At 44.7% G+C, this 26017-nt stretch overlaps 1 protein-coding gene across 2 annotated transcripts in view; it reads right to left on the reverse strand.

The window, feature by feature from the left end:
* The window catches only part of LOC135542160 (oxysterol-binding protein 2-like), a 74581-nt gene that overhangs the window by 8448 nt on the left and 40116 nt on the right, over positions 1–26017 (reverse strand). Inside the window, exons 3-9 of one of the 2 annotated variants that reach the window (XM_064968888.1) lie at positions 9542–9795; positions 5664–5862; positions 4984–5104; positions 3563–3626; positions 2956–3105; positions 2523–2768; positions 2203–2323 (exon numbers count right to left, since the gene is read on the reverse strand). In XM_064968888.1, the coding sequence (XP_064824960.1) occupies positions 2203–2323; positions 2523–2768; positions 2956–3105; positions 3563–3626; positions 4984–5104; positions 5664–5862; positions 9542–9795 (1155 nt within the window). Of the gene's footprint in view, positions 1–2202; positions 2324–2522; positions 2769–2955; positions 3106–3562; positions 3627–4983; positions 5108–5663; positions 5863–9541; positions 9796–26017 lie in introns of both variants that reach the window. The other variant, XM_064968878.1, reaches the window with a different exon arrangement.

Genomic DNA, 26017 nt, shown 5'->3' on the forward strand with positions numbered 1-26017 from the left:
AATAATGATGAGTAAGAAAGTTACAGACGCACAAATATCATACCTCTCACCATTACAATAACAGGGGAGATTAGCGTTTTTGGGGGGGGGGGGGGGGGGGGTATGATATTTGTGCGTCTGTATATTTCTCACTCATCATTATTCACGATTCATTCAGGATTATCTGCAATCATGGTTCATCCTCATTCATGTAGAAGTGTTTTGAAATACATTATATACTTATTTACAATAAAAGTGTCTCCAAAATGACACAATACATTATTTACCATTCATTTCTATTGGGCAGAAAATAAACTGAAACATAACCAAAATAAACAGCAAATGCATCCAACAAATGTGTAGAGTCACAAGCTTGATGTAGTCATTGCATGCTATGAATATAGGACCAATACTTAACTTTTTTCTACTTTAATATACGTACACAGTACCAGTCAAAAGTTTGGACACACCTACTCATTCAAGGGTTTTTGTTTATTTTGGAATCATGTAATAACCAAAAGTGTTAAACAAATCCAAATATTTCTTCAAAGTAGCCACCCTTTGCCTTGTTGACAGCTTTTTCACACTCTTGGCATTCTCTCAACCAGCTTCACCTGGAATGCTTTTCCAATAGTCTTGAAGGAGTTCCCACATAATGCTGAGCACTTGTTGGCTGCTTTTCCTTCACTCTGCTGTCCAACTCATCCCAAACCATCTCAATTGGGTTGAGGTGGGGTGATTGTGGAGGCCAGGTTATCTGATGCAGCACTCCATCACTCTCCTTCTTGGTAAAATAGCCCTTACACAGCCTGGATATCTGTTGGGTCATTATCCTGTTGAAAAACAAATGATAGTCCCACTAAGCGCAAACCAGATGGGATGGCGTATCGATGCAGAATGCTGTGGTAGCCATGCTTGTTAAGTGTGCCTTTAATTCTAAATAAATCAATCACCGACAGTGTCACCAGCAAAGCATCCCCATACTATCACACCTCCTCCTCCATGCTTCACGGTGGGAACCACACATGCTGAGATCATCCGTCCACCTACTCTCTGTCTCACAAAGACACGGCGGTTGGAATCAAAAATATACAATTTGGACTCATCAGACCAAAGGACAGATTTCCACCGGTCTAATGTCCATTGCTTATGTTTCTTGGCCCAAGCAAGTCTTCTTATTATTGGTGTCCTTTGGTAGTGGTTTCTTTGCAGCAATTCGACCAGGAAGGCCGATTCATGCAGTCTCCTCTGAACAATTGATGTTGAGATGTGTCTGTTACTTGAACTCTGAAGCATTTATTTGGGCTGCAATTTCTGATGAACGTATTCTCTGCAGCAGACTTAACTATGGGTCTTCCTTTCCTGTGGTGGTCCTTATGAGCAGCAGTTTCATCATAGAGCTTGATGGTTTATGCGACTGCACTTGAAGAAAATTTCAAAGTTCTTGACATTTTCAGGATTTACTGACCTTCATGTCCTAAAGTAATGATGGACTGTCATTTCTCTTTGCTTATTTGAGCTGTTCTTGCCTTAATATGGACTTGGTCTTCTACCAAATAGGGCTATCTTCTCTATACCACCCCTAACTTGTCACAACCTAATTGATTGGCTCAAACATATTAAGGAAAGACATTCCACAAATGAACTTTTAACCAGGCACACCTGTTAATTGAAATGCATTTCAGGTGACTACCTCATGAAGCTGGTTGAGAGAATGCCAAGAGTGTTCAAAGCTGTCATCAAGGCAAAGGGTGGCTACTTTGAAGAATCTCAAATATAAAATATATTTTGATTTGTTTAACACTTTTTTGGTTACTACATGATTCCATGTGTTATTTCATTGTTTTGATGTCTTCACTATTATTCTACCATGTAGAAAATATGAAAAATAAAGAAAAACCCTTGAATGAGTAGGTGTGTCAACTTTTGACTTGTACTGTAAGTGAATTTGTCCCAATACTTTTTCCCCCCTAAAATGGGGGGACTATATACAAAAAGTGCTGTCATTTCTAAACAGTTCACCCGATGTGGATAAAAAGTCTGCAATTTAACCTTAGTCATTGTTTGATGTCAAATCCAAACTTTTGGAGTATAGAGCCAAAATAAGAAAACATGCTTCACTGTCCCTATAATTAGAGGCCACTGTACACAGTCATGAGACCTTTATTTGCATTGAGTGTGTGTTGACAGTGCTCAGTACATGCTGAATATACAGCAACTCACCCAGAGGCATTATGGAGAGGTATTTGCCACGAAACTTGCTGGCTATGGTGATTTCCTGCCAGAGGGTCCAGCCTCGCTGAGAAATCACATGGTGAGATGCTGCTGGGGGGTGATGGCTCACCTAGGGGGGGGGGGGGGGGTATTTACACGCTCAAATGAAGATCACTGCTCTAGCTTATAGTATGTCAGTGATTGGTACTTTTTGTGTATCATCATGGCTTGTATGTTTTGTAGTGTCATTTGCAGACACATAGGGTATTTTCCTGTGTGTGTGTTTGTCTCAGCGTAATATTGTCATTTATCTCTGTCTCTGTGTGTACCTGCTCACACAGCGAGCGGTAGCCGAAATCCTCCAGACGGTCCAGCTCATAGGTCTCCCCCAGCAGGGGGTTGAAGGGCTTGGCCGTGCGGTGGACGGTGGTGGAGTAGGAGGACACAGAGAAGGCTGCCACCAGACACAGCTGCTCCAGGGAGCTCTCGCAGCGCGCCGCCTTGTCCAGCAGCTCATGGTACTCCAGGTCCTCTGTCAGCCGCTGCAGCATGGACAGAGGCTCGTTGAAGTTCACCTGTAGACAGACAGGCGGACAGAGAGTAAGACAGACAGATGGCAGTGGTTACAAGAGTTTTGTCATTGACTAGCACATTTCGGATGAGTCCCAAATAGCAGCCTATTGGGATGCCTGAGCTACCCACCTCTCATGCACTCACACCCAGGCTCATTCTACTACATGGACACAAGCATGACACACTCACAGGCATGGGGATCTTGGAGAGCTCCTTGCCGATGCAGTTCTTCATGATGCTCCACAGGTTGAGGGAGTAATTGGGTTTGTCTGGGATGTGGCTCCTCCTCCTTCTGAGGGGCTGCAGCTCCTTACCTGAATCATTACAGCTAGGATACACCTGAGAGAGAGAGAGAGAGAGAGAGAGAGAGAGAGAGAGAGAGAGAGAGAGAGAGAGAGAGAGAGAGACGTCTGTCACTGTCAGTGTAGATGTCACGTTGGTTTATATGATTCGGGAGACAGGCGCAGGAATGGGTAATCATTTTTTTTATTATACCCCAAATGACGGTGTGCCATGTAAGGGCATGAAGACCAAACTAACACGTAACAAAAACACAGGGTTGAAACCCAAACAAAAGATGTGTGTGTGTGTATGTGTGTGTGTGTATGTGTGTGTGTGTGTGTGTGTGTGTGTGTTTGAGAATGCAACAAAACATGCCCACGTTTGTGATATGCTATTTTCCTTAACAGGATGCTAGTAAACAGCAATTGGAGACAAAGGTGAATAGTATAAAGCCTAGATGTGGACACGCATGTGGATTATCACTGAGAACTGTTTGGAGGAAAGAGACACTCACATTTTCCTGGTTCCAGTCATTGGTCTGGCCTCCACTCGCTCCACTCAGGTTACTCTGAGAATGCCTAGAAGAGGGAGAAACGTCATCTTAACAATAACACACGCATGCACGCACACACACACACACACACACACACACACACACACACACACACACACACACACACACACACACACACACACACACACACACACACACACACACACACACAAAATAACGGAAACAGGTGGGCGCAGGCAGCTAGACATAGATGGATGGCTCTATTCAGCACATGGCTGTGTGTAACATCGGATCGGTCTCTGAGCTGCTGTGTTGGAGGTGGATAGATGTGTCTGAGCTGCTGTGTTGGAGGTGGATAGATGTGTCTCTGAGCTGCTGTGTTAGAGGTGGATAGATGTGTCTCTGAGCTGTTGTGTTAGAGGTGGATAGATGTGTCTCTGAGCTGTTGTGTTAGAGGTGGATAGATGTGTCTCTGAGCTGTTGTGTTAGAGGTGGATAGATGTGTCTCTGAGCTGTTGTGTTAGAGGTGGATAGATGTGTCTCTGAGCTGTTGTGTTAGAGGTGGATAGATGTGTCTCTGAGCTGCTGTGTTAGAGGTGGATAGATGTGTCTCTGATTGGAGAGGAGCAGCAGAATATGTATCTGGGAAATAGAAACATTCTATTCTCCTCACGGGGAAAGGAATATGTGTAAATAGTGTCTCAACAGGTGTTCTGGTAAAACAGGGCAGCAAAAAACAACTACCCTAATTCTTCAACTGAGACACATAACAAACCCAAAGTATTTTGGAGATGAAAGCATAAGTACAAAACAGAGAAGTGGCCGGGCCGTGGGTCATTCCCTAGTAGAGGAGCAGTGAGGGGATGAGCTGTCTTTTATCATAGAGACAACAACATCTTCAGCTGTTAATAGTGCCAGAGCCAGTCCAGTAAAGACAGACACTCATTAAAAACAGACAGGTAAGGATGCTTGCAGACAGACAACACTGCCACCGTACAACAGGTATGAGTCATTGTGTGTGTGTGTGTGTGCGCGTGCGTGCGTGCGTGCGTGAGTGCGTGTGAGTGTGTGTGTGTGTGTGTGTGTGTGTGTGTGAGTGATAGATTATGAGCACAGAGAGGGAAAGAGGTTCTGAAGTTGTAGGTTTATTGAGCTGCTGATGAAAGGAGTGAGTCATACACAGGCAAAAAGAGGTGCACTGTGTGGCTCTGGGGCTTGACAGATATTCTGGTGTAAACACTACAGAATCCATCAACAGGCACAATCAAGACATCCAGTCTTTGTATTTATCACAATCTATTCACACCGAGTCCGTCTTATACTCAAATAATACCAAGCTAAACTGCCATGATCCATGTGGGTGGATGTGAAAAGCAGACGGAGATGTGAGTGTACTGTACAGGCCACAGGGTGAGACTGACCTGTGCTGTGTGTTCTCAGTGGCGGTCACTGTGATAAAGGCAGGGGAGTCCTCCATGGCATCAAAGTATTCTGTATCCTCATCTTCATCACTCGCCTCCCCTTTCTGCAGCCTCTCACTCCCTACTGAGGGAGAGAACACACACACACACACACACACACACACAAAATCAAACACAAACACACACACAGTAAAGCAATATTTAACACACACCATGCTCTATACTGGTGCAGCAGTAGTCACATGATTTGTGGAGGGGAAAGGAAGGTTGGGTAGCTAATCAAATGCTCATGGAGATGAATAAAGAACATTAGACTTTAATAGGTAACGTCCCTGTAGGCTAACTATGAACTGAACTTGATTCCAGGCGAGAAGGGAAGCAAAAACTCCAACTTCAATACAACCTCAGATTGACAAAATATAATATATCCATTCCTGTGTGATACACGGCTAACTCTTTTACGCTAGGATGGCTATCACAAAGGAAAGGTGAGGCGTGATTGTGTCCATTTGAATACTACTCTCATGAGAAATGTATCTTCCAGTCTAATTACAGAGACAATATAATTCAAAACCATCTGACATGACTTACAATTTCCTATTTCCCCAAGATGGTCTATTTCTCTAAATGAACAAAGTCCTGTTAGTCTAAGGACTAAGGGGCCCGACTGTCTGCCTTACCCTTCTCTGTGGTGGGGGCGCTGGGCGTGTTGGCGGACAGTGTGGGGGCCTCTCTCCAGGCTCTCTCCAGACTGTTGTGCTGCTTGGCTAGCTGCTCTATGGTCTCCTCCAGGTGAATACGCTGCTCTCTCTCATACTGCAGCGCCCGCTGCCATCTCCTGCTGTGGGTCTCCGCTAGGTCCAGGAAGTCCCGACACGCCTAATCATCACAAACACAACATAGCACACAGACACACATCAAACACTGGATGTCAGACAGAAGATAAGGAGTAGAGGCATGTAAATCATGAAAGAGTCAAATATGCACACAATGATATTTATCTTGTGGATTTGTAGATGTTTAGGGCTACCAGGTCCTTTCTTGACTGGTGGAAGAAAATCAGTTTTCCAATTAAGCTGATGTTTGTTTTATCATAAAATGTATTCTAAACATGAGTACTGTCAGTATTTAGACCACTGTTAGCACTATCATCAACATCTTGAGAATGACTTATATCTCTTCACCTCTCTCATGAGTGTCAGCTACTGTGTGCATATTAAATCATGTCTTAGGGGCAGGCTCTGAGTTTCCACACTATAGCATCAGAGAGGGAATGTTTATCCACAGGCAAAAAAAAGTGAACTCAGGGCAAGTCATAAAAGGTCTTCTGAGTTACGACTGTGGTCTTGGCATTATTGGCGAAACAGGGATCTTACTCTAGACCAAAACATACAAGTAGAATGTGTCAGCATCTTCCCCAACTACATCATGTCTGACCACAGAATGTTTTGGGAGGTCAATGGGACACACACTGTGATAAGAAAACTGTGGAGAAAGCAGAAACACATCAGTCCTGCAGGCTACCACTCTTTCCCCAAGTAAGTATTAGGGTGAATGGTTAAACAACTAGCCTAAACAGTATACCCTGATAAACCTGTCTATACTGTACATCCATCCATGGACCTCCTTGTCCTCAAATCTACACAACCACTGAGTGCTCTGATCCTATGAGCACATTGTTATGCAGTCAGTGCAGCATCCTGTTCAGCATTCACCCATTAAAAACCTCTTTGGTTCCGGTACCACAGGCCATTGGACAGCTGAAACCACTTGGCCATCGTTCTGGCTGTGGTGTGTAGCTGATGGCCACGCGTGTCACAGAGCACAGATAATCTGTGTCCTCTGTGATCAGTGCGCTGCACAGATAGGACATATCGGCCTCAGACAGAGGGAACAGGGACATGACAACCTATATATCCCCCCCCCCCCACTGAGCCTGTAGCTCAAAATAATAGAATATTTTACACCAACCCACCACCCTTTAGAATAGAGATGCAGAACTAGGAGACCATTAACCTACATGGTGCTTTGGTAAAAATATATCTGAATATACAGGGTGTTTATTTTGAAGTGCTGCATTGTGCACGCAACCAATCAACATGTTACGAATTTAGATCCAACAGTATAGCTTATCACATGAATGAATCAGAGAGCTGCACGTTAGCCTAACTGACAAGCAACGAGCCCGAGTCCCACGTCCTGTCCACGGGGGTTCTTGTACATCAAGCTGCCCCATGCTACAGAAATAGGACTCCTACTTTACGGGCTGTTCTGGTTCGGACTAGGCTACTTACTTGCTGATGACCTGACACCAAAACCAGAAGTGTTAACTCAGTGTTTCAGTGATTTTACAATTCACAGCCAAATGACAAGCAGGGTTAGCCTATTGTAACTAAATAACAGCCTCTTACCTTCACAGTCAAGTATGAAGTGTCCTGGTTTTACTATTCAGACTGAAAGTGAATCATGTGACGGAGCTACTTACTTCCTTCTGCTCTTCAGGCACATATGAAACTAAATATCAACTTCAACGCGACTTTGGTTCCACATTTGTTCTGCTGAACCTATTATTTAAACAGACTGCTGCGTATAGCTCACAGTTGGGGAGTATCATGTCTGAACTCAGTGTATAGAATAATGATTCAACATGAACATCAAGCAGGTTTAACATATTTTAGTCAGTGCTGAATTAAATGTCCTGGTTCACTTTACAGAATGATCATGATTGGGTGTGTCAATTTCCTTCGAGGTTTCATATGGCTGGATAACATAACATGGAAAGAGGAACCCATTGCAAACTTGTGCAAACGCACGCAAGCACTCAAACACACACTTGTGCCACCTCACCCACACAGCAGTCACACAACACGTGAGTTACATCACCCCTAAATGAACCAGTGTCCAAGCTTCACTTCAGGGTCAGACCAACATCGCTCAACCACCTCCAACCCCCAAGTTAGTGAAGAGAAAGGGCAGTGTTGGTGACATATGGTCCCGTATAGCTCAGTTGGTGGAGCATGGTGCTTGCAACACCGGGGTTGTGGGTTCGATACCCATGGGGGACCAGTAGAAAAGAAAGGGAAAATGTATGCACTCGCTACTTACTGTGAGTTGTAAGAGCGTCTGCTAAATGATGTAAGTGTAAAAACCAAACAGCATCACAAGCCAAATGCAAACAAAAAGGCTACAACAACTGTCGCTGTGATCAAATAGCTTGGCTCTCTACTCCCCCTTCCTTTGCATAAAACCAACCTGAAGCAGCACTTTCCCCACAGCGTCTCCAGATCTAACAGTGGTTTAATGAGATAGGAAATCCTACAGGGCATGTTTAATTGCCTGTCCAGTAACGTTCGGTTCCCACTCCAATTAATTAAAACAGTGATTAACTGTGTGCAGAAAAAAAGCACATCCTTTAGAGGGAAGACTACAAAATCTGTGATAAAAGTGCAGACTTCTCCACATTTGTTCTGCTGAACCTATTATTTACTCCTGTGGAATACTTGGTTGATTCTCATTCAACAGAGCAAACACACCCACACCATCATTACTCACAGTATCAGTTCAAGCTTCAAGAAAGTTCAAAATGTCAAAACTACATGTGCCCTGGCTACACTATCCCACCTGCCAGTGACCAATGTTATGGGAGCATTCCCCCCTGTGTTAGACACCCGTCACCACAGAAATAGCAGTCTGTGGCCCAGACAAAACAAGGCTATTTATTGTCAAACACATCAAAGCCAAGCAGAGGAGTAGAAGAGACACACAAACCTTTTCTGGTTGTCTGTGTAGCGCCTGGCCCCTGTAGGAGCATGTCTGTCTTGTGGAGGAAGAGGGGGCTCTGGGATTCCTCTCTGGGCTCAGGTCTCTGGGCTGGGAGGGTCCAGGGAGGTTTGGGGTTGGGGCAAGACTATTCCTGTCCTCCCCAACCAGCCCTGATCCGGTATCACTCCTTCAGTACCAACCTCTCCTTTCCTCTGCCCTCTAGTCAACTATAATACCACTTGGCCAATGGAAATGTCTCTCTGTGGTCACGGTGACAATAGCAACAGAACAGCTAGTTCCCATGCTAACAACACCCCTGCACATATCTTACATACTGTAACTGGATGGGCTGCATACTGTAAACAATACGTTGCTAGAAAGAGGTACCACCTGAGAAGTGTTTCCCTTCCCGTCACATTTGCAAGAGCATTTAAGAATCTTAAGTAGACGACTACAATATACACAATGCTGACCTGTGTCCTCCCTGTCACATCTATCATACCATAGCACTGAGAATGCTAGTCACCCTTCACACAGTAGGCCTAACCATTGCCATGTAAAGGCTTCTACACATCTGCCCAACTACAGACAAACCAACTGTCTATGGACGGTTGTGGAAAGAATTTGCCCGGTGTGTAGCGTCAGTTGGTTGCCCCTGGACATAGTCACGCGTAGTTGGTCCTTATTCAACATGTAGAGGTTGGTCTGAATTGGGGATAAACGACCCAATGTTTCATCCATAGTTGGTTAGCTTAAGTTGAATGGATGTGTAGAACCCTTAAGTCTCACTACTCACATTGATCATAGCATTCGAGGTGATGCGGAAGAGGGTGGCTCGCTCGTTGACACCCTTGACCTTCTCTCCTCCCTCCACGGGGACTCTCAGCGCCTCGAGTTCACTCAGAGAGCGCTGCAGGGCCGCCCCATGCTTGGCGATCAGGTCGTTACACGTGCCGAGGTCATCCAGCTTGCTGATCAGGGTCTTCAGAGTGCCCTGGATCCCCTCACTGCGGTCCGACTGGGTCGTGGGCTCCTCGTCTCCTGAGTCATCTGCAGAGGAAAGGTCAGAGGTCAGATAAGAAGAGACTGGAATACAGGAGGGCAATCGGAGATGCATGGTCCTCACCAGAGAGACAGACAACAAACAAACCGACCAACATGAGCAAGACATGATACCCCGAATGCCATTTGGAATCCATTCATCTAAAATGTAAAATCCACATTCTAAGCCCAAAACCCAGGGGCTGCATGACTCCCTTTATTGATCTCTCTTTGTCATGGATGACACACTGCAGACACATACAATGGAGGACAGTGCAGGGGGCTCACCAGCAGCAGAGCCTGTGTTAAATTCATTCAGACAGGCAGCCAACGGATGCCCCTCAATATATGATTGGAGTTCTTAAATGAGACAAATCTGTGGTTGACTGATTGCTCTGCTTGGTTACAGATTCATCACATTCCAAAAGAGGTACACAAACGTATGCGCACACACACACACACACACACACACACACACACACACACACACACACACACACACACACACACACACACACACACACACACACACACACTCGGACGGAACGGAACGGATAGAAGGACAGGTTTGCATCAAAAATACGCAGGGTTATTTATGACTTAACCATGAAGAGATTCAGATATACTATAAAAATGAAATTTAATAGTAATAACTTCCACTGATAAAATGTGTGTTAATTGCTATGATCCTTGGCTGGATTTTACAGCTGGTTTCCAGTTTCACTTCCACTTACTAACACAAAGGCACACATGCAGACACGCAGACTGAGACAAACACACAATCGGACCGAGACGCACACATCTCTCTCTTAATGGCCCCATTCCAGAGACAGACAATGGTGAAACCCTCGGAAGCAGAAGAAATGTATTTAAGCAGAGTCAGTGTATTTACATGAGGCCGTCTTCCATTCCCTCCGTGGGCCTCTGCTCTGCTGCAGCGGTGACTTCTGTCGTAGTGAAGTGTGGCGACAGTGGAGAGGTTACTCAGGGCCACTCTGAACATATGAGAACAGTGTGTCAGCGTCTGTCCGAACATTATACACACTCTCAGTGGGGACCGAAATACCCACCAGGTCATGCACAGAACCCGATATAGCCCACCCAGGCGTTATTGGAAATCCTCTGGGATCGGATGGATTTAACAGTCAGTGCAATGACCCTGGTGGTGGCCACCATCGTGAAGGGTAAGATATAAAGTAAAGCAACCTTAGGGCAACAAAATATGACTTGATCAGAGAGAGGCTGGTTAGCCTATCTGTTCCAGAGAAACCACATCAAGACCATGCGTTTCCACAAACACACACCCTTCAAATGTCAGGGTAGAACAGATGATTTACTGAGGCAAGTCAGAGGTGGCCTAGAGGTTAGAGCGTTGGCCAGTAAACGAGAGGTCGCTGGTTTGACTCCCCAAGGTGAAAATTATTTTGATGTGTCCTTGAGCAAGGCACTTAACAATTCAAGTGTTTATTCTCCACTATTTTCTTAAGCCAAGGTGCAGAAAGTGTCAGTGTGTTTGTTGTCTGCATTCCAGCAGATTTTACTATTATGGACATTGGTTTGAAGATGATATGTACTATAATAAGCATAACATAACAAGTTGGACAATAGTAACAGAGAAATCATATTTACGGTATTATGTGTTGGTAATGTGTGCATTATAGCAGTGGCAGTGGGTTCATGTACATTTGTGTGTTTTGAGTTACAAGCTACAGTACTGTATGTATAGGAACCAAAATGAACCTTTTCACAGCAGACATGTGACATATTGGAGTAAGTTAAAACCTGAGGTAAGGTATCATCACCCTCAACACTAGAGCCCTTGTTCCACTGCCTGGACCTTGGAGCCTTGGAAACCAGCCTCTACAGCTCTGGCAGGTTATTGAATAGACAGGAGGGTCTTTGACATTTCTGAAAGGAGCGGAGATTCTCTCAACATGAGGAGCGAGGGGTTGTTGATTTAGCCTAGAATCCATCCAGAAGTATCAGGAAACATACTATCACCCCAGGAAGACGTGGAAGAATGATGTTAAATTGACAGTTACATTCAGATCATTTCTGATGGTATTTCAGCTTTCCTTCGACCACCCTTATCCTCTCTTAGCTTCCTGTCCCTACTACTTGTATTCTTTCTTGTGGTCTCACTCTCCCTTCTTAACAAACTGTTCCAGAATCTACATACTTTTCTGTATGTCAGTCCTCTTCTGTTCTTCCTGTCTTAGTCTTCTCCTCCTGATCTTTATCTCTGCTAGATGAGGGAGTAATCATGCACAGCCTATAGCCCTAGAATGTCCAAAGCCTGTCACTTGGTGTGAAAGTGTCCATTTAGCTTGCAGAGGAAGATGTCACATAGGCAATTACACTTCCACACTCACACTAGCAACATGGCAGCTCATTCTGACCTCAAAGAGGAAGTGACCAAACCTACGGAGACGCCAAAAACAAGCAGCCCTCACACTTTACTGACAACAACGCCTGGACGGTGCTGCCTCCCCGTTTCTCCTTCTACATAGAGACAGGCAGCAGCACCATAAGCAGTGAGAACCAGGCAGTAAGTCTATTAAAGCGACTCAGTTTCAGTCACAGGCCAGTGGGCTGTATGTCTGTTGACAGTCCGGAGCCTCGGCAATTACCACAATCTGATCTGACAGAATGACATGCTACCAACAGATAGTCTCCTCAATTAATAACAAGAAATGGCAACCACAACAAAAGGCAATCATGACAAACCAAGACCAACATATGACTAGTCACAAAATCGACAACAAAAATAACTCTGCTCCTAACTGTTTGGTAGTGTTAAAGAGACTGAACAATGACAACACAAGACGTCTCTCTTCGTGCTGATCAATTGTCCTCCAGTAATCCCTAAACATGGGAATACAAACCCTCCTATTTGTAAGAGGAGACGTCCTGGGAGAGGGAGGAGAGAAAAGAGAGGAGGCAGGGCGATGAAACACAAGACAGGAAAAGAAAGACGAAGGCTCTCACCGTGTCTGCACGCCATCTTCACCCAGTGGGCGGTGACCAGTGACCAGGCAGAACCAGTTTAGACACACAGCGACTGACTGTGCAGACCAGGTGATGTAATGGGTGAGATTGCTGAATGTCCACACTGTGTGCAGAAGCACAGAGAGACAAAACTGTCCAGCCAGAGGAAAAGACAAAACCAGGCAGAGCTAGACAATCCAGCCCGGCACCAATAGTGACAAAGACTGGAACCCAGAATAAGCCTCCCCATGACAATCTCTCAGACCTGGAATTGAATTAGCCTACAGTTAGAGTTGTTAGGCTCAGTTAGGGCAGGAGGCACCACGAGACGGAAGGGGAATAACAGGTCTATGTTTGGTGAGGCTTGACTATGGAGAGGTTCACTGCCTACTATAGGATAGCCTATATAATACTATAGGATACAGCAGGGTCGAGTGGGGGAAAGAGTGAGGTGGAGAACCATGATGATGTCCTATGCTCCAAAGGAAGCAAAGAGGATAAGGCCTAAGTCAAGTAAGTCAGGTTTGAGCAGAGACATCTTGAGGAGGGGAAAGTTGGCAGAGCAGAGACATCCCCCCAGGTAGGATGAAGTGGATTAATATAGCCCCTAGAATCCAACGCTGAAGAAACACTCCAACATCCACACCATCCCATCCTCCTCTCTTTATGGGGCAGCAGGGTATGCCTTGGCACTGGCCATGGTTGGGGAATGGCACTGGCCATGGTTGGGGAATGGCATGGCATGGCTGCCACGACAGCAATGTCTGCAGTCCTGATCCACAATGTTAAATGCCTTCGGAAAGTATTCAGACCTCTTGACTTTTCCACATTTTGTTACGTTACAGCCTTATTCTAAAATGGATTAAATGCAAAAAAATCATTAGCAATCTACACACAATACCCCATAAAGACAAAGTGTACGTACGTACATACCCCAACCAGGGATATACCCCAACCAGAAGCCATGGATTACAGGCAACATTCGCACTGAGCTAAAGGGTAGAGCTGCCGCTTTCAAGGTGCGGGACTCAAGCATTACCTACTCATTACAATGCTGTGTGTACCCTGGGGCTGCTAGCCATGCCATGTGTCTTGTATTTTCGAAGGGTTTGCTGATCAACCATTCATATTCTGTAATCTAATGCGTTTTAAGTTGTTCTGGCTTAGTTCTACATCCTAGTGTGAAAGCTCTCATTAAGCAAATAATAGTCTACCAGTAAAACCCCTGGGATTTTATCCCATGAAACCATTGTTTCTTTTCCCAGCAGGTATAGCCTCTCCCAGTAGCTGTGAGGTGAGTGTGGCAATGATGTTAAGGTGGTTTGACTGTTATTATGAGATGCCAGGATTCAGATTGCATGCCAGAGGTTCCGGAATGGCAATTAGTAATGCAGACACCCTGCTGGAAGCAGATCCTCCACTAAACAAATAGGCCTAGTTCTTAGTGCATGTGACAGTTTATTTTTAAGTTCCATTACTTGGCTGGTGAACAAACTCCTTGGCAGAATGAGGGTGAATAATGATAGCAAGTCTTTGCTGCAGAGTTTCTTTACTTTACCTGCTCCTAACTTCTGTTACATTCAAGAGTTCCTAAATGACATGCCCCAAACTACCTGTCCCAAACGTATAGCCCTTCTTTTCCAACGCCTCCGTTAGTGAGTGGTAGACAATAATAGAGGGTTATCAGGGACCTACTAACAATCCCGCCAAAGCCATAATTACTCTAGACCTAAAATGATCCTCTCTATATAGCAACAGTTAAGATTTAATAGATTTATTGTCTGCTCATAAATGATTTAAGACCATACACTGGTCATATCCTGTTCCTGATGGTCTATGTATTCCTTCCCTACAGCCCCACTCAGGCCTCTCAGTCCAGGGGGATTTTGAGACATCCTGACTTTATCCTGATTGCGTCGCTGTAATTTCAGCCTGTTTATACGGAAAGTATTCAGACCTCTTGACTTTTTCCACATTTTGTTATGTTACAGCCTTATTCTAAAATTGATTCAATTGTTTCCTCATCAATCTAAGCACAATACCCCATAATGACAAAGCAAAAACAGTTCTTTGTTTTTTTGCTAGTTTGTAAAAATACAAAAAACGGCAAGTATTCAGACCCTTTACTCAGTACTTTGTTGAAGCACCTTTGGCAGCGATTACAGCATAGAGTATTCTTGGTTATGACGCTACAATGGGAGTTTCTCCCATTCTTCTCTGCAGATCCTCTCAAGCTCTGTCAGGTTGGATGGGGAGCGTTGCTGATTTCTTCTGGCAGCCCTTCCAAAGAGCCTGTGGTTTTGGAGGTGGTGTCTGATGGTGCTTTTTGAAACCTGGTGACCCTAAGACGTCACCAAGGCCTGCAATTATTTCACAGTGATTCTTGGGGATTTTGCTGCTTCTTTCACCAAAATGAATTTGCATCCTCTAACCATGAGGTTTTCAACTGTTCCATATCTTTAACATTTAAAAAAACAATTGCCCTGACAGTGCTCAGTGGTATATTCAATCCTTTGTGGATCTTCTTGTAGCCATTACCAGACTTATGAAGGTCTACGACCAGCTGTCTCTTTTGAACTGCCAGTTCTTTTGTTTTCTTCATGGTGTTGGATGACAAAGGGATATTGAATGCGTGTTACCTCATTTGTATATCCTAGTGAAACCGGAAGTGATGTAATGGCTCAATACAGTACCTTAAGACTAAGACAAACTTATTTAAGTGGAATTGAATTCCTGGTTTAATTTTAGTAGATGTTATTTACAATAATCTTTAAGGGTGCCATTAATTGTGAAACCTTAATTTGGAGGACATTGATTTTTAATTAAAACAAATGATTTTGCTGGGTTCCACTGAAACATTAATAAAGTACTGTATTTCTCACATGTTGGTATTTTGAGTTTCTCCCTATAATTATATTGTTTATATTTTTTAAAGTAGTGTTTGTACATTGCCAGTCAGGGGTGCTAGTAATTTTGGAGCCCACTGTATCTGACTAGGTTGCCCCAACCTCAAACCTCCCATTCCCTACAAAGTGCTCATTTATCCCTTCCCTGGTCTGTCCATCTCTGGTCTGACAGAGAGAGTGAGATAGAGAGAGGTAGGGAGAGAGAGACCGATGGCTGTGTAATTGGCAGAGTGATGCGGTACTATCACACTGACAGGTAATAATGAGATGATAATTATTAACAGATCATCATGATAAAAATAATGTCTTCGGTGCATAAATCAGATTAAAGCTAATGATACAGTACCAAATAACATTTGAAGCGACCCTAATTGGTATTCAATGCAGTGTTTTTTTAGAGAACCCATTACAATGATCCCACTTCAGAAATCCTATCAGAGCCCAGCTCCACTCAGCTGCATATGTACCAAGTAGAGACTCAAGCTGAAGGGTACTTTACCTCATCCAGCTAACATCCCAAACCACACGCACACCTGAGGTTACAGGAGGCAGTGGATGGAGAAATGGTGCCTTGGTAGGTAATACGCACCCAAGTCATCTGGAGGGTAGGTTATATTTAGTGCTGACTAGTACCTGTGTGTGTAAGTCAGATTCATCACGCCAATGGCAGAAAGGAGAAGAGAGAGACAGGGAGCTGAGAGAAACCCTACCTCTTCAAAGATGATCTCAAATAAGACATCTCAGTCAACTTCGTTATTGTGGAAAAATTGACTTACTACAATTGTGATACGTGATTGTCACCTAGCCATCTTAAGTTAAATGCACTATAAACAAAAAACGTAATATTGTTCTTTAGTCGTAGCGTTCTTTAGTCGCAGTGTTTAAATGTTTGTTGCTGTCCCTGTCCATTAGTGTTGTGTATTTTGTCATGTTCTATGTTTTGTGTGGGTACCAGGAAGAATAGCTGCTGCTTCTTCAACAGCTAATGGGGATCCAAATAAAAATCATAAATCATAACTGTAAGTCACACTAGAAACGAGCGTCTGTCAAATGACTCAAATGTAAAACGTAAAATGAGAGAGGGAGTGAGATTGAAAGAGAATAGAGGGATGGGATAGAGAGACAGAGCATCAGAGTGAGTGAATAGATAGATGATAGTGGAGAGAGGATGGATGAAAGGAGTGTGTGAGCGGTGCGTTCTGGGCCTGGGGAGGGAGGAGAGTGTAATCCTGAGCAGTAATTGCTAACTGTCTGCTGGGCTCCCCTGAGATGCATCAAGTGAAGACAAATGGAGGAGACGGCAGGTTAAACCCAGTAACACAGCGCCCAAATGAGGAACTGTGCCGAGCAACCCATCCCCCTCTGCAGTACACTTCTAGTAGAATATTGAACACGATATAAGAACAAACCCAGGGTTTGGTGAGCAAGGGGCTGCATAACTCACATCTTACAATAGAGCAAAAGATCAGCAAAAATATTAAAAATAAAACAATGAAATAAATCTAGATGAATGTTTATTAGACAGAGGGGTGATATGCTATTTCCTGCCTGGCATACTGTAGCAGGCTTTACAAGTTTGTGGATCGATCCACAGCACATTCCGATTGTGTCCCAAATGGCACCCTATTCCCTATATAGTGCACTACTTTTGACCAGAGCACTATAAAAGGGTATAGGGTGCAGACTCAGAGAGCCTGTGAGGGGAAACTGCCCTGTGCTCTGCCTCCCACGCTCTGGAGGCATGGACATTAATTAGTGTTCCTCCTCCAAATGCAAATTCAGCACCTCAGTGGCACCTGGTCGTCCACGTGAGAGTGCATGCTGGGAAGGGAAGGCGTGGGAGGACTGGACTGGAGACTGGGGACCTACAGTGGTGCTGTAGGTTTCTGCTGCTGCATGATGACAGGGCCAATGACAGACAGCCATTCAAGATGCCAAAAGGGAAATGCATGCAAAGACTGTAGCTGACTGTCAGTTACACTGCATTGTAGGGCAACCACATTCAAAAATGACACTTTACTCCAGAATACTGTGTACTTACTATATAATTCTGTAGTAAGCTGTAGTATACTATACTACACACTGTAGTATCCCTCGATCATGTGTAGTACCTTTAGAATGATGTTGTATACTGTAGAATACTATGGTAAATACTACAGCAGAGGTAGGAAACCCTGGTCCTGGAGTGCCGCAAGGCACTTCATGTGTTTGATTTAACCCACCTGAAAGACCAGTGTGTATTGAATGTAGACAATCACTAATCTGATCATTTAGCTCAGTAGGTCGGGTGTGGTGACTAGTCGGAACAAAATTCTACAGTACCCGGCATTCTAGAAACAGGGTTGCCTAACCCTGTACTAAAGTATTATCCACAAAAAACACTAATAAATACTACAAAAATATCTGCAAAAACACTAGTCTGCAAAAATACTATATCATTTTAACTATTATTTGAATTTGCATATATCCTGCTCATTCCCCTCCCCCATATCCCAATTTGTGCCACCCATAAGTGTGAAACCTACATACCAAGTATAGACCATATTGTGTTCCATACAGGTTATAGAAAAGAGCAGAAGCACTGAACTCTCCATTCAGACTCCTGTCCTACAGTACCTACCTCCCTACCTATGTACGTACAGCTTATGGAAAATCTTTAAGTATTTCTCCAGTAGGTTTCCTCAAGGAGAAAGCCTCCACTTATATGTCAAAGATAATAAAACAAAAACACTTTAACTAATAATACATGTCCCCAAAAACACTACAGTAAATACTAAATTATACTACAGTCCCCCAAAAACACTACAGTAATAACCACAGTATACCCTACTACAGTCCCCCAAAAACACTACAGTAATAACTACAGTATACCCTACTACAGTCCCCCAAAAACACTACAGTATACCCTACTACAGTCCCCCCCCAAAAAAACTACAGTATACCCTACTACAGTCCCCCCAAAACACTACAGTAAATACTACAGTATACTACAGTCTAGGCATGGGCAAAATACCATTTATACCATATACCGGGTTATTTCATGTAATTAGTGGAAATCGTTAAAAGTACTCTTTGTGCATAGAGTTGTTAACTTTGCAATCATTGGTTTTTATTTGGCATACATTTAAAGTGAAACATTGTCTCAGCATCACTCTGTTACCGTGGAATTGCCCTGTACTGACTTCTACAATGTAACTGGTTAGGGTTTTATCTGAGTGTGTAGTAGCCTCAATTGCTATCCATCCGAGTGTCTGAATATTCATCTTACTAACCCATGATCATTCTGTGGATTAGCTTGAGTTGATAAGTGATAGTGTGCAGCAAAACACCAACTAATTGTACATTCTGATATCTACACATAGCCACACACACTGGGACCATGGGGGAGAGAATATTCCTGCCGGCATATTATACACAGAGGCATGAAAGTGGCAGATAGTTTCCACACCTATAGGAGAAGAGGGCTGTCTGAAACTGGGTAGCGTGTGTGTGTGAGCATCTCTCTCTAACCCACCAGAGGCTCTTTAATTCAGGACCAGACATAGGGAGGTGGGCATCAAAACACACACATCTGCTCAGACTATAGTCGGCTCAGACAGGTACTCTGTTTCTTCTAAATCAAAGAGAGCCGATAGATAGATAGATAGATAGATAGATAGATAGATAGATAGATAGATAGATAGATAGATAGATAGATAGATAGATAGATAGATAGATAGATAGATAGATAGATAGATAGATGAAAGAGAAAGGCAGAGAGAAACTTTGCATTTTCCTTCCCACATTACCATCAGTGTTGTTGGAGGCTGTGAGGAAAGAAACTCTGAATGAAATCAATTCAGTCACAACAGAAGTTCTACTCAAATACACATTTAAAATGCGCAAGGGGATAGCAACAGTTGATTCAGCTGCAGCTGTCCAGATTTGGACTTACATAACAGGAACATGCTTCACAAAACATTGCCCATAATTATGGTCCAGCTACAGCAGTTAGGAAGATGGACTGAATATAACAGGGATCATGGCACCCACATTGGAATGCAGCACAACGTCAGCTGGATCTATAGTAGATGGAGAACAGCAGGAGCGTTCAACTATTGATCATAATTGACATCCACAGGTTGAGGCGTCTGACACATCCTATACAGATGTGTGTGAACATATAGGATAGGCCTACACACACACACACATTTTCTCCTGTTTATGTATGCATGTGGTCACTTCTCTGTTTGCGAGTGTGTGTGTGTGTGTGTGTGTGTGTGTGTGTGTGTGTGTGGGGAGAAAACAGGAATACAGTAGGGGGAGCACCTGCCTGACTCACTCCACCTCACTTGTCATTGTGTGCATGAGTTTGGGCGTGTGTGTGTTTGAGCAGTGTGTGTGAATGTGTGTTTTTGTTTAACTATCCTTGTGGGTACTAAAAGTCCTCACGAGGATAGTAAAACAAGGACAATTGCCAGTCCCCACAATAACAAATGCTAATCAGGCTTAGGTGTTAGGTTCAGGGTTACAATTAAGGTTAAGGATCGGACATACCCAAATCTAAATGCCTGTAGCTCAGGACCTGAAGCAAGGATATGCATATTCTTGATACCATTTGAAAGAAAACACTTTGAAGTTTGTGGAAATGTGAAATTATTGTAGGAGAATATAACACATTAGATCTGGTAATATATATATATATATATATAGTTCCATTATCTTTGAAATGCAAGAGAAAGGCCATAATGTACCATTTAGATTTTGACCACTAACTGGCAGCAGTGTATGTGCAAAGTTTTAGACTGATCCAATGAACCATTTTATTTATGTTCAAAATGTTGTATCAAGACTGCCCAAATGTGCCTAATTGGTTTATTAATACATTTTCATGTTCATAACTGTGCACTCTCCTCAAACAATAGCATGGTATTTTTCAATGTAATAGCTACTGTAAATTGAACAGTGTAGTTAGATTAACAAGAATTTAAGCTTTCTGCCCATATCAGATATGTCTATGTCCACAAGGATAGCAATTCAAAAGTGTGTGTGTGTGTGTGTGTGTGTGTGTGTGTGTGTGTGTGTGTGTGTGTGTGTGTGTGTGTGTGTAAGCTTGTCTTCGTGAGTCCTGACATGGCCTCCAAAGTCAACAAGGTCAACAAATAAAGGGAAAAGTAGAGACTACTTAGATCCCAGGGCAGAGCACACAGCAGTCCTACTAAGCCATCACTACTGCCTCCAGGGGGAGAGAGAGGTATGGAGGATGGGAGAAAAAGAGAGAAACATTTTTGATTGTGCAGAAGAGTATACGGCATAAGAGACTGTGACCAAACAAAGGACCAAGTGATGAGAATGAAAATAAAAAACTTTAACTGACAGAATTGCAACCACAGCTCAACTCACTCAACACATCATTGAAAACAGACTGTAAACTCCAGTGATGTGGGACATGAATGGAGTTCATTCCCATCACTTTCGCTCACATTCACTGACCAAACAAACAAAGCTTAGTTAGTTACACAGGCCTGCACTAACAGTCACACACACACACACACACACACACACACACACTCTGGCACACTGCTGACACGGAAAACTAAGAACCAAATATAACCTTGGACTGATAAATTGCTGTGCGAAACTTACAATCCCCTAACAATAACTTATTGCATGTTTTTCACACTTACTAATCATAATTAAACCGACCTCCATCAAAATGCAGTAGCCTATAGATTAATACAGTAGTTAGTCTATACTTTAGTGCAGTATCATCCTCCGCATTGAACTGCATCAGTGTGGTCATCCTCTCTATGACTCTGCTACGGGGGCCTCTAGGACCCAGGGGACCGCAGGACCTTGCATCTTTACAATCCCCAATGTCATAAGGACTACCGGTATTATTAATGCTCTACACTCTATACTGTACATGCACAGACAACTATGGCATGCAGATATGACCAGCTAGGGACTAGCTAGCATGTTACAAATTAAAATATTACATCACTTCTACATTCAAATGCAAGGTGAAGCAGCTGGAAGACAGAGGGAGTGAATGGGGGAAGAGGAAGGGAGGATGGAGCGGAGGAGGAGTGGTGGGGAGGTAGGGGGGAGCAAGAGGAAGGGAGAGAGGAGAGGGAGGGGTGGGTGTGTTCTAATAAACCCAGGTTCACCCATCTCAAATCTGCTGCTGCTATGTAGGAGAAGGATGATCCAGAGCCCTGACGCCAGCCAGGCTGCAGCCGGACCCAAGCAGCACGGGATAAAGACAAAAGCCAGAGCGCACCGGAGCAATACAGACAGATGGATGGATACCTCCGAGGCATACGAGGTGGAGGAGATGGCAGGCTGAGTTCTTCCTTCGGGGTGGAGTGAGAGGTGTGTTGAGGCTGTCTCCTCCTGAGGCTGAGTTGTAGCTGCTGCACTGACCCTGGTTCAGTTTACCGAGGCAGCCCGAGTTGCAGAAGGAGTGGACTGTCCCTGGCTCCAAGCAGCCCCGGCCCTTCATCCCCCTCTCTCTCTCCTCTCTGCTCTGCAGGCCTGGCGCTCCCCGAGACGCGACACTGCCCTGGGCCGCTATATCATTCTGGCGCGGGGGGGCGGAGGCAGCAGCAATTCTCCTTAATCAGCATTGCAGCGTACGCACACACATATTCACACACACTGCTCAAACACACACAGTCACATACACACGCCTGAACTCCCGCACACAATGACAAGTGGAGTGAGGCAGGTGCTCCCCCTCTTGCATTTGTTTTTCCTCCCTCTCCTAGCACTGGCTCTATTCCTCTGAAAACCTCTCAAACCCAAAAACACACACTCACGCTGCGCAGACACTCACATCACAACAAATTCTCATCCACATGCTTTTCTCAATGCAGTGGCGCGAGTGGAAAGGAGAAAAGGAGGAAGGGAGCGAGAGAGCCTTCCCTGCTTGACGGCATAAGTCAATTGTTCTCTGTAATCTGTGCAGTTAGCACAGGGACAGCACTTCTAAGGTCACAGAACTACCACCATGTGCAGGAGTGTGTGTGGGTGACGATGAGATAACCCCATGTGGAAACTACAGTCAAGGACATACAGTACCAGTCAAAAGTTTGGACACACCAACTCATCCAAGGGTTTTTCTTTATTTTGACTATTTTCTACATTGTAGAATAATAGTGAAGACATCACAACTATAAAATAACACATATGGAATCATGTAGTCACCAAAAAGAGTTAAACACATCTAAATATATTCTCTTTGCTTATTTCAGCTGTTCTCATAATATGAACTTGGTCTTCTACCAAATAGGGCTATCTTCTGTATAACAACCCTACCTTGTCACAACACAACTGATTGGCTCAAACTCATTAACTTTTAACTAGGCACACCTGTTAATTGAAATGCATTCCAGGTGACTACCTAATGAAGCTGGTTGAGAGAATGCCAAGAGTGTTGAAAGCTGTCATCAAGGCAAAGGGTGGCTACTTTTTTGGTTGCCACATGATTCCATATGTTATTTCATAGTTTTGATGTTGTCACTATTATTCTACAATGTAGAAAATAGTAAAAATAAAGAAAAACCCTTGAAAGAGTAGGTGTGTCCAAACTTTTGACTGGTACTGTACATGTCAAACAATCTGCCACCATTCACGTCTCTGTTATTCTCTCTGCCTCGCTTCCTCATCCAGATTTCCTGAAGAGACAGAAACCAGCTATCAGACCACTGCGCAATTCTCTAGAAAGGGCAAGGTCAATGCAGAGATGTGATAGCAGAGATATGACACTAGGTTTACTGTACGGCTACGCTCCTCGGCAGCCTGCACTGCTCTGCTCCACACACAGCACAGTGTTTGGAAGGGAGGAGGTGATCAGTTCGATACGGCTGCCAGGGTTCATGCAGTGTGCTGCATTCCCATTCCAAGGTGATCTTGACCACCGCATGGATTTCTACCCCCGTGCGCGCGTGTGTTTGTACATGTGTGTGGGCACCTTGAAGAAGGGGAAGAGTCTCACTTACAGCGATGCTCATGGAAACACACACATATCCCAGCGATAACGGACACACACACATGCCTTTACACCAGCTTGGCTGTCTTCTGATCATGGCCTCTTTAGCCCTCAAAACAGCTGCCAATGTTGTCTTGGTCCAAAATGTTATTTTTATTACCTTTATTTAACTAGGCAAGTCAGTTAAGAACAAATTCTTATTTTCAATGACAGCCTAGGAACTGCCTGTTCAGGGGCAGATCGACAAATTTGTACCTTGTCAGCTCGGGGATTTGAACTTGCAACCTTTTGGTTATTAGTCCAATGCTCTAACCACTAGGCTACCCTGCATGCTAATGAGCATAGTTTTTTTGGTGGTCGTTATCCACTTGAATTCTGCTCAAGCTGCTGCTGCCTTCGGGAAGGAAACACCATGACTATGTGTGTGTCTTGACGGCAGCTCCATGGGATGTCACAGTACTTTTATAAACAGCCTCCCTCCCGAGTGATGCAGTGGTCTAAGGCACAGCATTGCAGTGCCACTAGAGATTCTTGGTTCGAGTCCAGGCTCTGTCGCAGCCGGCCGCGACCGAGAGACCCATGGGGCAGTGCACAATTGGCCCAGCGTCGTCCGGGTTAGGCGATGGTTTGGCCGGCAGGGATGTCCTTGTCCCATTGTGGACTAGCGACTTCTGTGGGCTGGGCATGCTGACACAGTCAGGTGTACAGTGTTTCCTCTGACACATTAGTGTGGCTGGCTTCTGGTGGGCATTGTGTCAAGAAACAGTGCAGTTTGGTCGTGTTTCAGAGGACGCACTGTTTTTGACCTTCGCCTCTCCTGAGTCCGTATGGGAGTTGCAACGATGAGACAAGACTAACTACCAATTGGATATTTTTTACCTTTATTTAGGCAAGTCAGTTAAGAACAAATTCTTATTTTCAATGACGGCCTAGTGGGTTAACTGCCTGTTCAGGGGCAGAACGACAGATTTGTACCTTGTCAGCTCGGGGATTTGAACTTGCAACCTTCCGGTTACTAGTCCAATGCTCTAACCACTAGACTACCCTGCCACCCCACCCCAACAAAAAAGAATAAAAAATAAAAAAATAAACAAAAAAGTTTTTTTTTTAAAGTGCTTGTCTGTAAAATGGAGTGTAAAATGCCATGGCAGCAGGTTCCTGACTGAGACAAAGATCACTGGTGTTACTTGTACCTGTGCACATATCTGGATAAGTTACACGCTGCTACAAGTGCTGCTCTAAAGTAGACTTGTATTGTAGGGCATCATGGTATAGTTTTATATCCTGAAGGTGTTTGGGAGAGGGGGTGAAGGGACAGGGAAAGGGGGTATAGGGACAGGGAGATGGACAGGGAGAGGGGGTGAAGGGACAGGGAGAGGGGGTAAAGGGACATGGAGATGGACAGGGAGATGGGGTGAAGGGACAGGGAGAAGGTGTGAAGGGACAGGGAGAGGGGGTAAAGGGACAGGGAGAGGGGGTAAAGGGACATGGAGATGGACAGGGAGAGGGGGTATAGGGACAGGGAGAGGGGGTATAGGCACAGGGAGATGGACAGGGAGAGGTAGTGTAGGGACAGGGAGAGGGGGTGCAGGAACAGGGAGAGGAAGAGGGGCTATAGGGACATGGAGATGGACAGGGAGAGGTAGTGTAGGGTCAGGGACAGGGAGAGGGGGTGTAGGGACATGGAGATGGACAGGGAGAGGTAGTGTAGGGACAGGGATATGGAGATGGACAGGGAGAGGGGGTGTAGGAACAGGGAGAGTGGGTATAGGGACATGGAGAAGGACAGGGAGAGGGGGTGTAGGGACATGGAGATGAACAGGGAGAGGGGGTGTAGGAACAGGGAGAGTGGGTATAGGGACATGGAGATGGACAGGGAGAAGGGTGTAGGAACAGGGAGAGTGGCTATAGGGACATGGGGATGGACAGGGAGAGGGGGTGTAGGAACAGGGATAGTGGCTATAGGGACATGGAGAAGGACAGGGAGAGGGGGTGTAGGGACATGGAGATGGGCAGGGAGAGGGGTGTAGGAACAGGGAGAGTGGCTATAGGGACATGGAGATGGACAGGGAGAGGGGTGTAGGAACAGGGAGAGTGGCTATAGGGACATGGAGAAGGACAGGGAGAGGGGGTGTAGGGACATGGAGATGGGCAGGGAGAGGGGTGTAGGAACAGGGAGAGTGGCTATAAGGACATGGAGATGGACAGGGAGAGGAGGTGTAGGAACAGGGAGAGTGGCTATAGGGACATGGTGATGGACAGGGAGAGGGGTGTAGGAACAGGGAGAGTGGCTATAAGGACATGGTGATGGACAGGGAGAGGGGGTGTAGGGACAGGGACAAGGATAGTGGGTATAGGGACATGG

Source organism: Oncorhynchus masou, chromosome 1 (genome assembly GCF_036934945.1).
Source record: "Oncorhynchus masou masou isolate Uvic2021 chromosome 1, UVic_Omas_1.1, whole genome shotgun sequence".
NCBI lineage: Eukaryota > Metazoa > Chordata > Actinopteri > Salmoniformes > Salmonidae > Oncorhynchus > Oncorhynchus masou.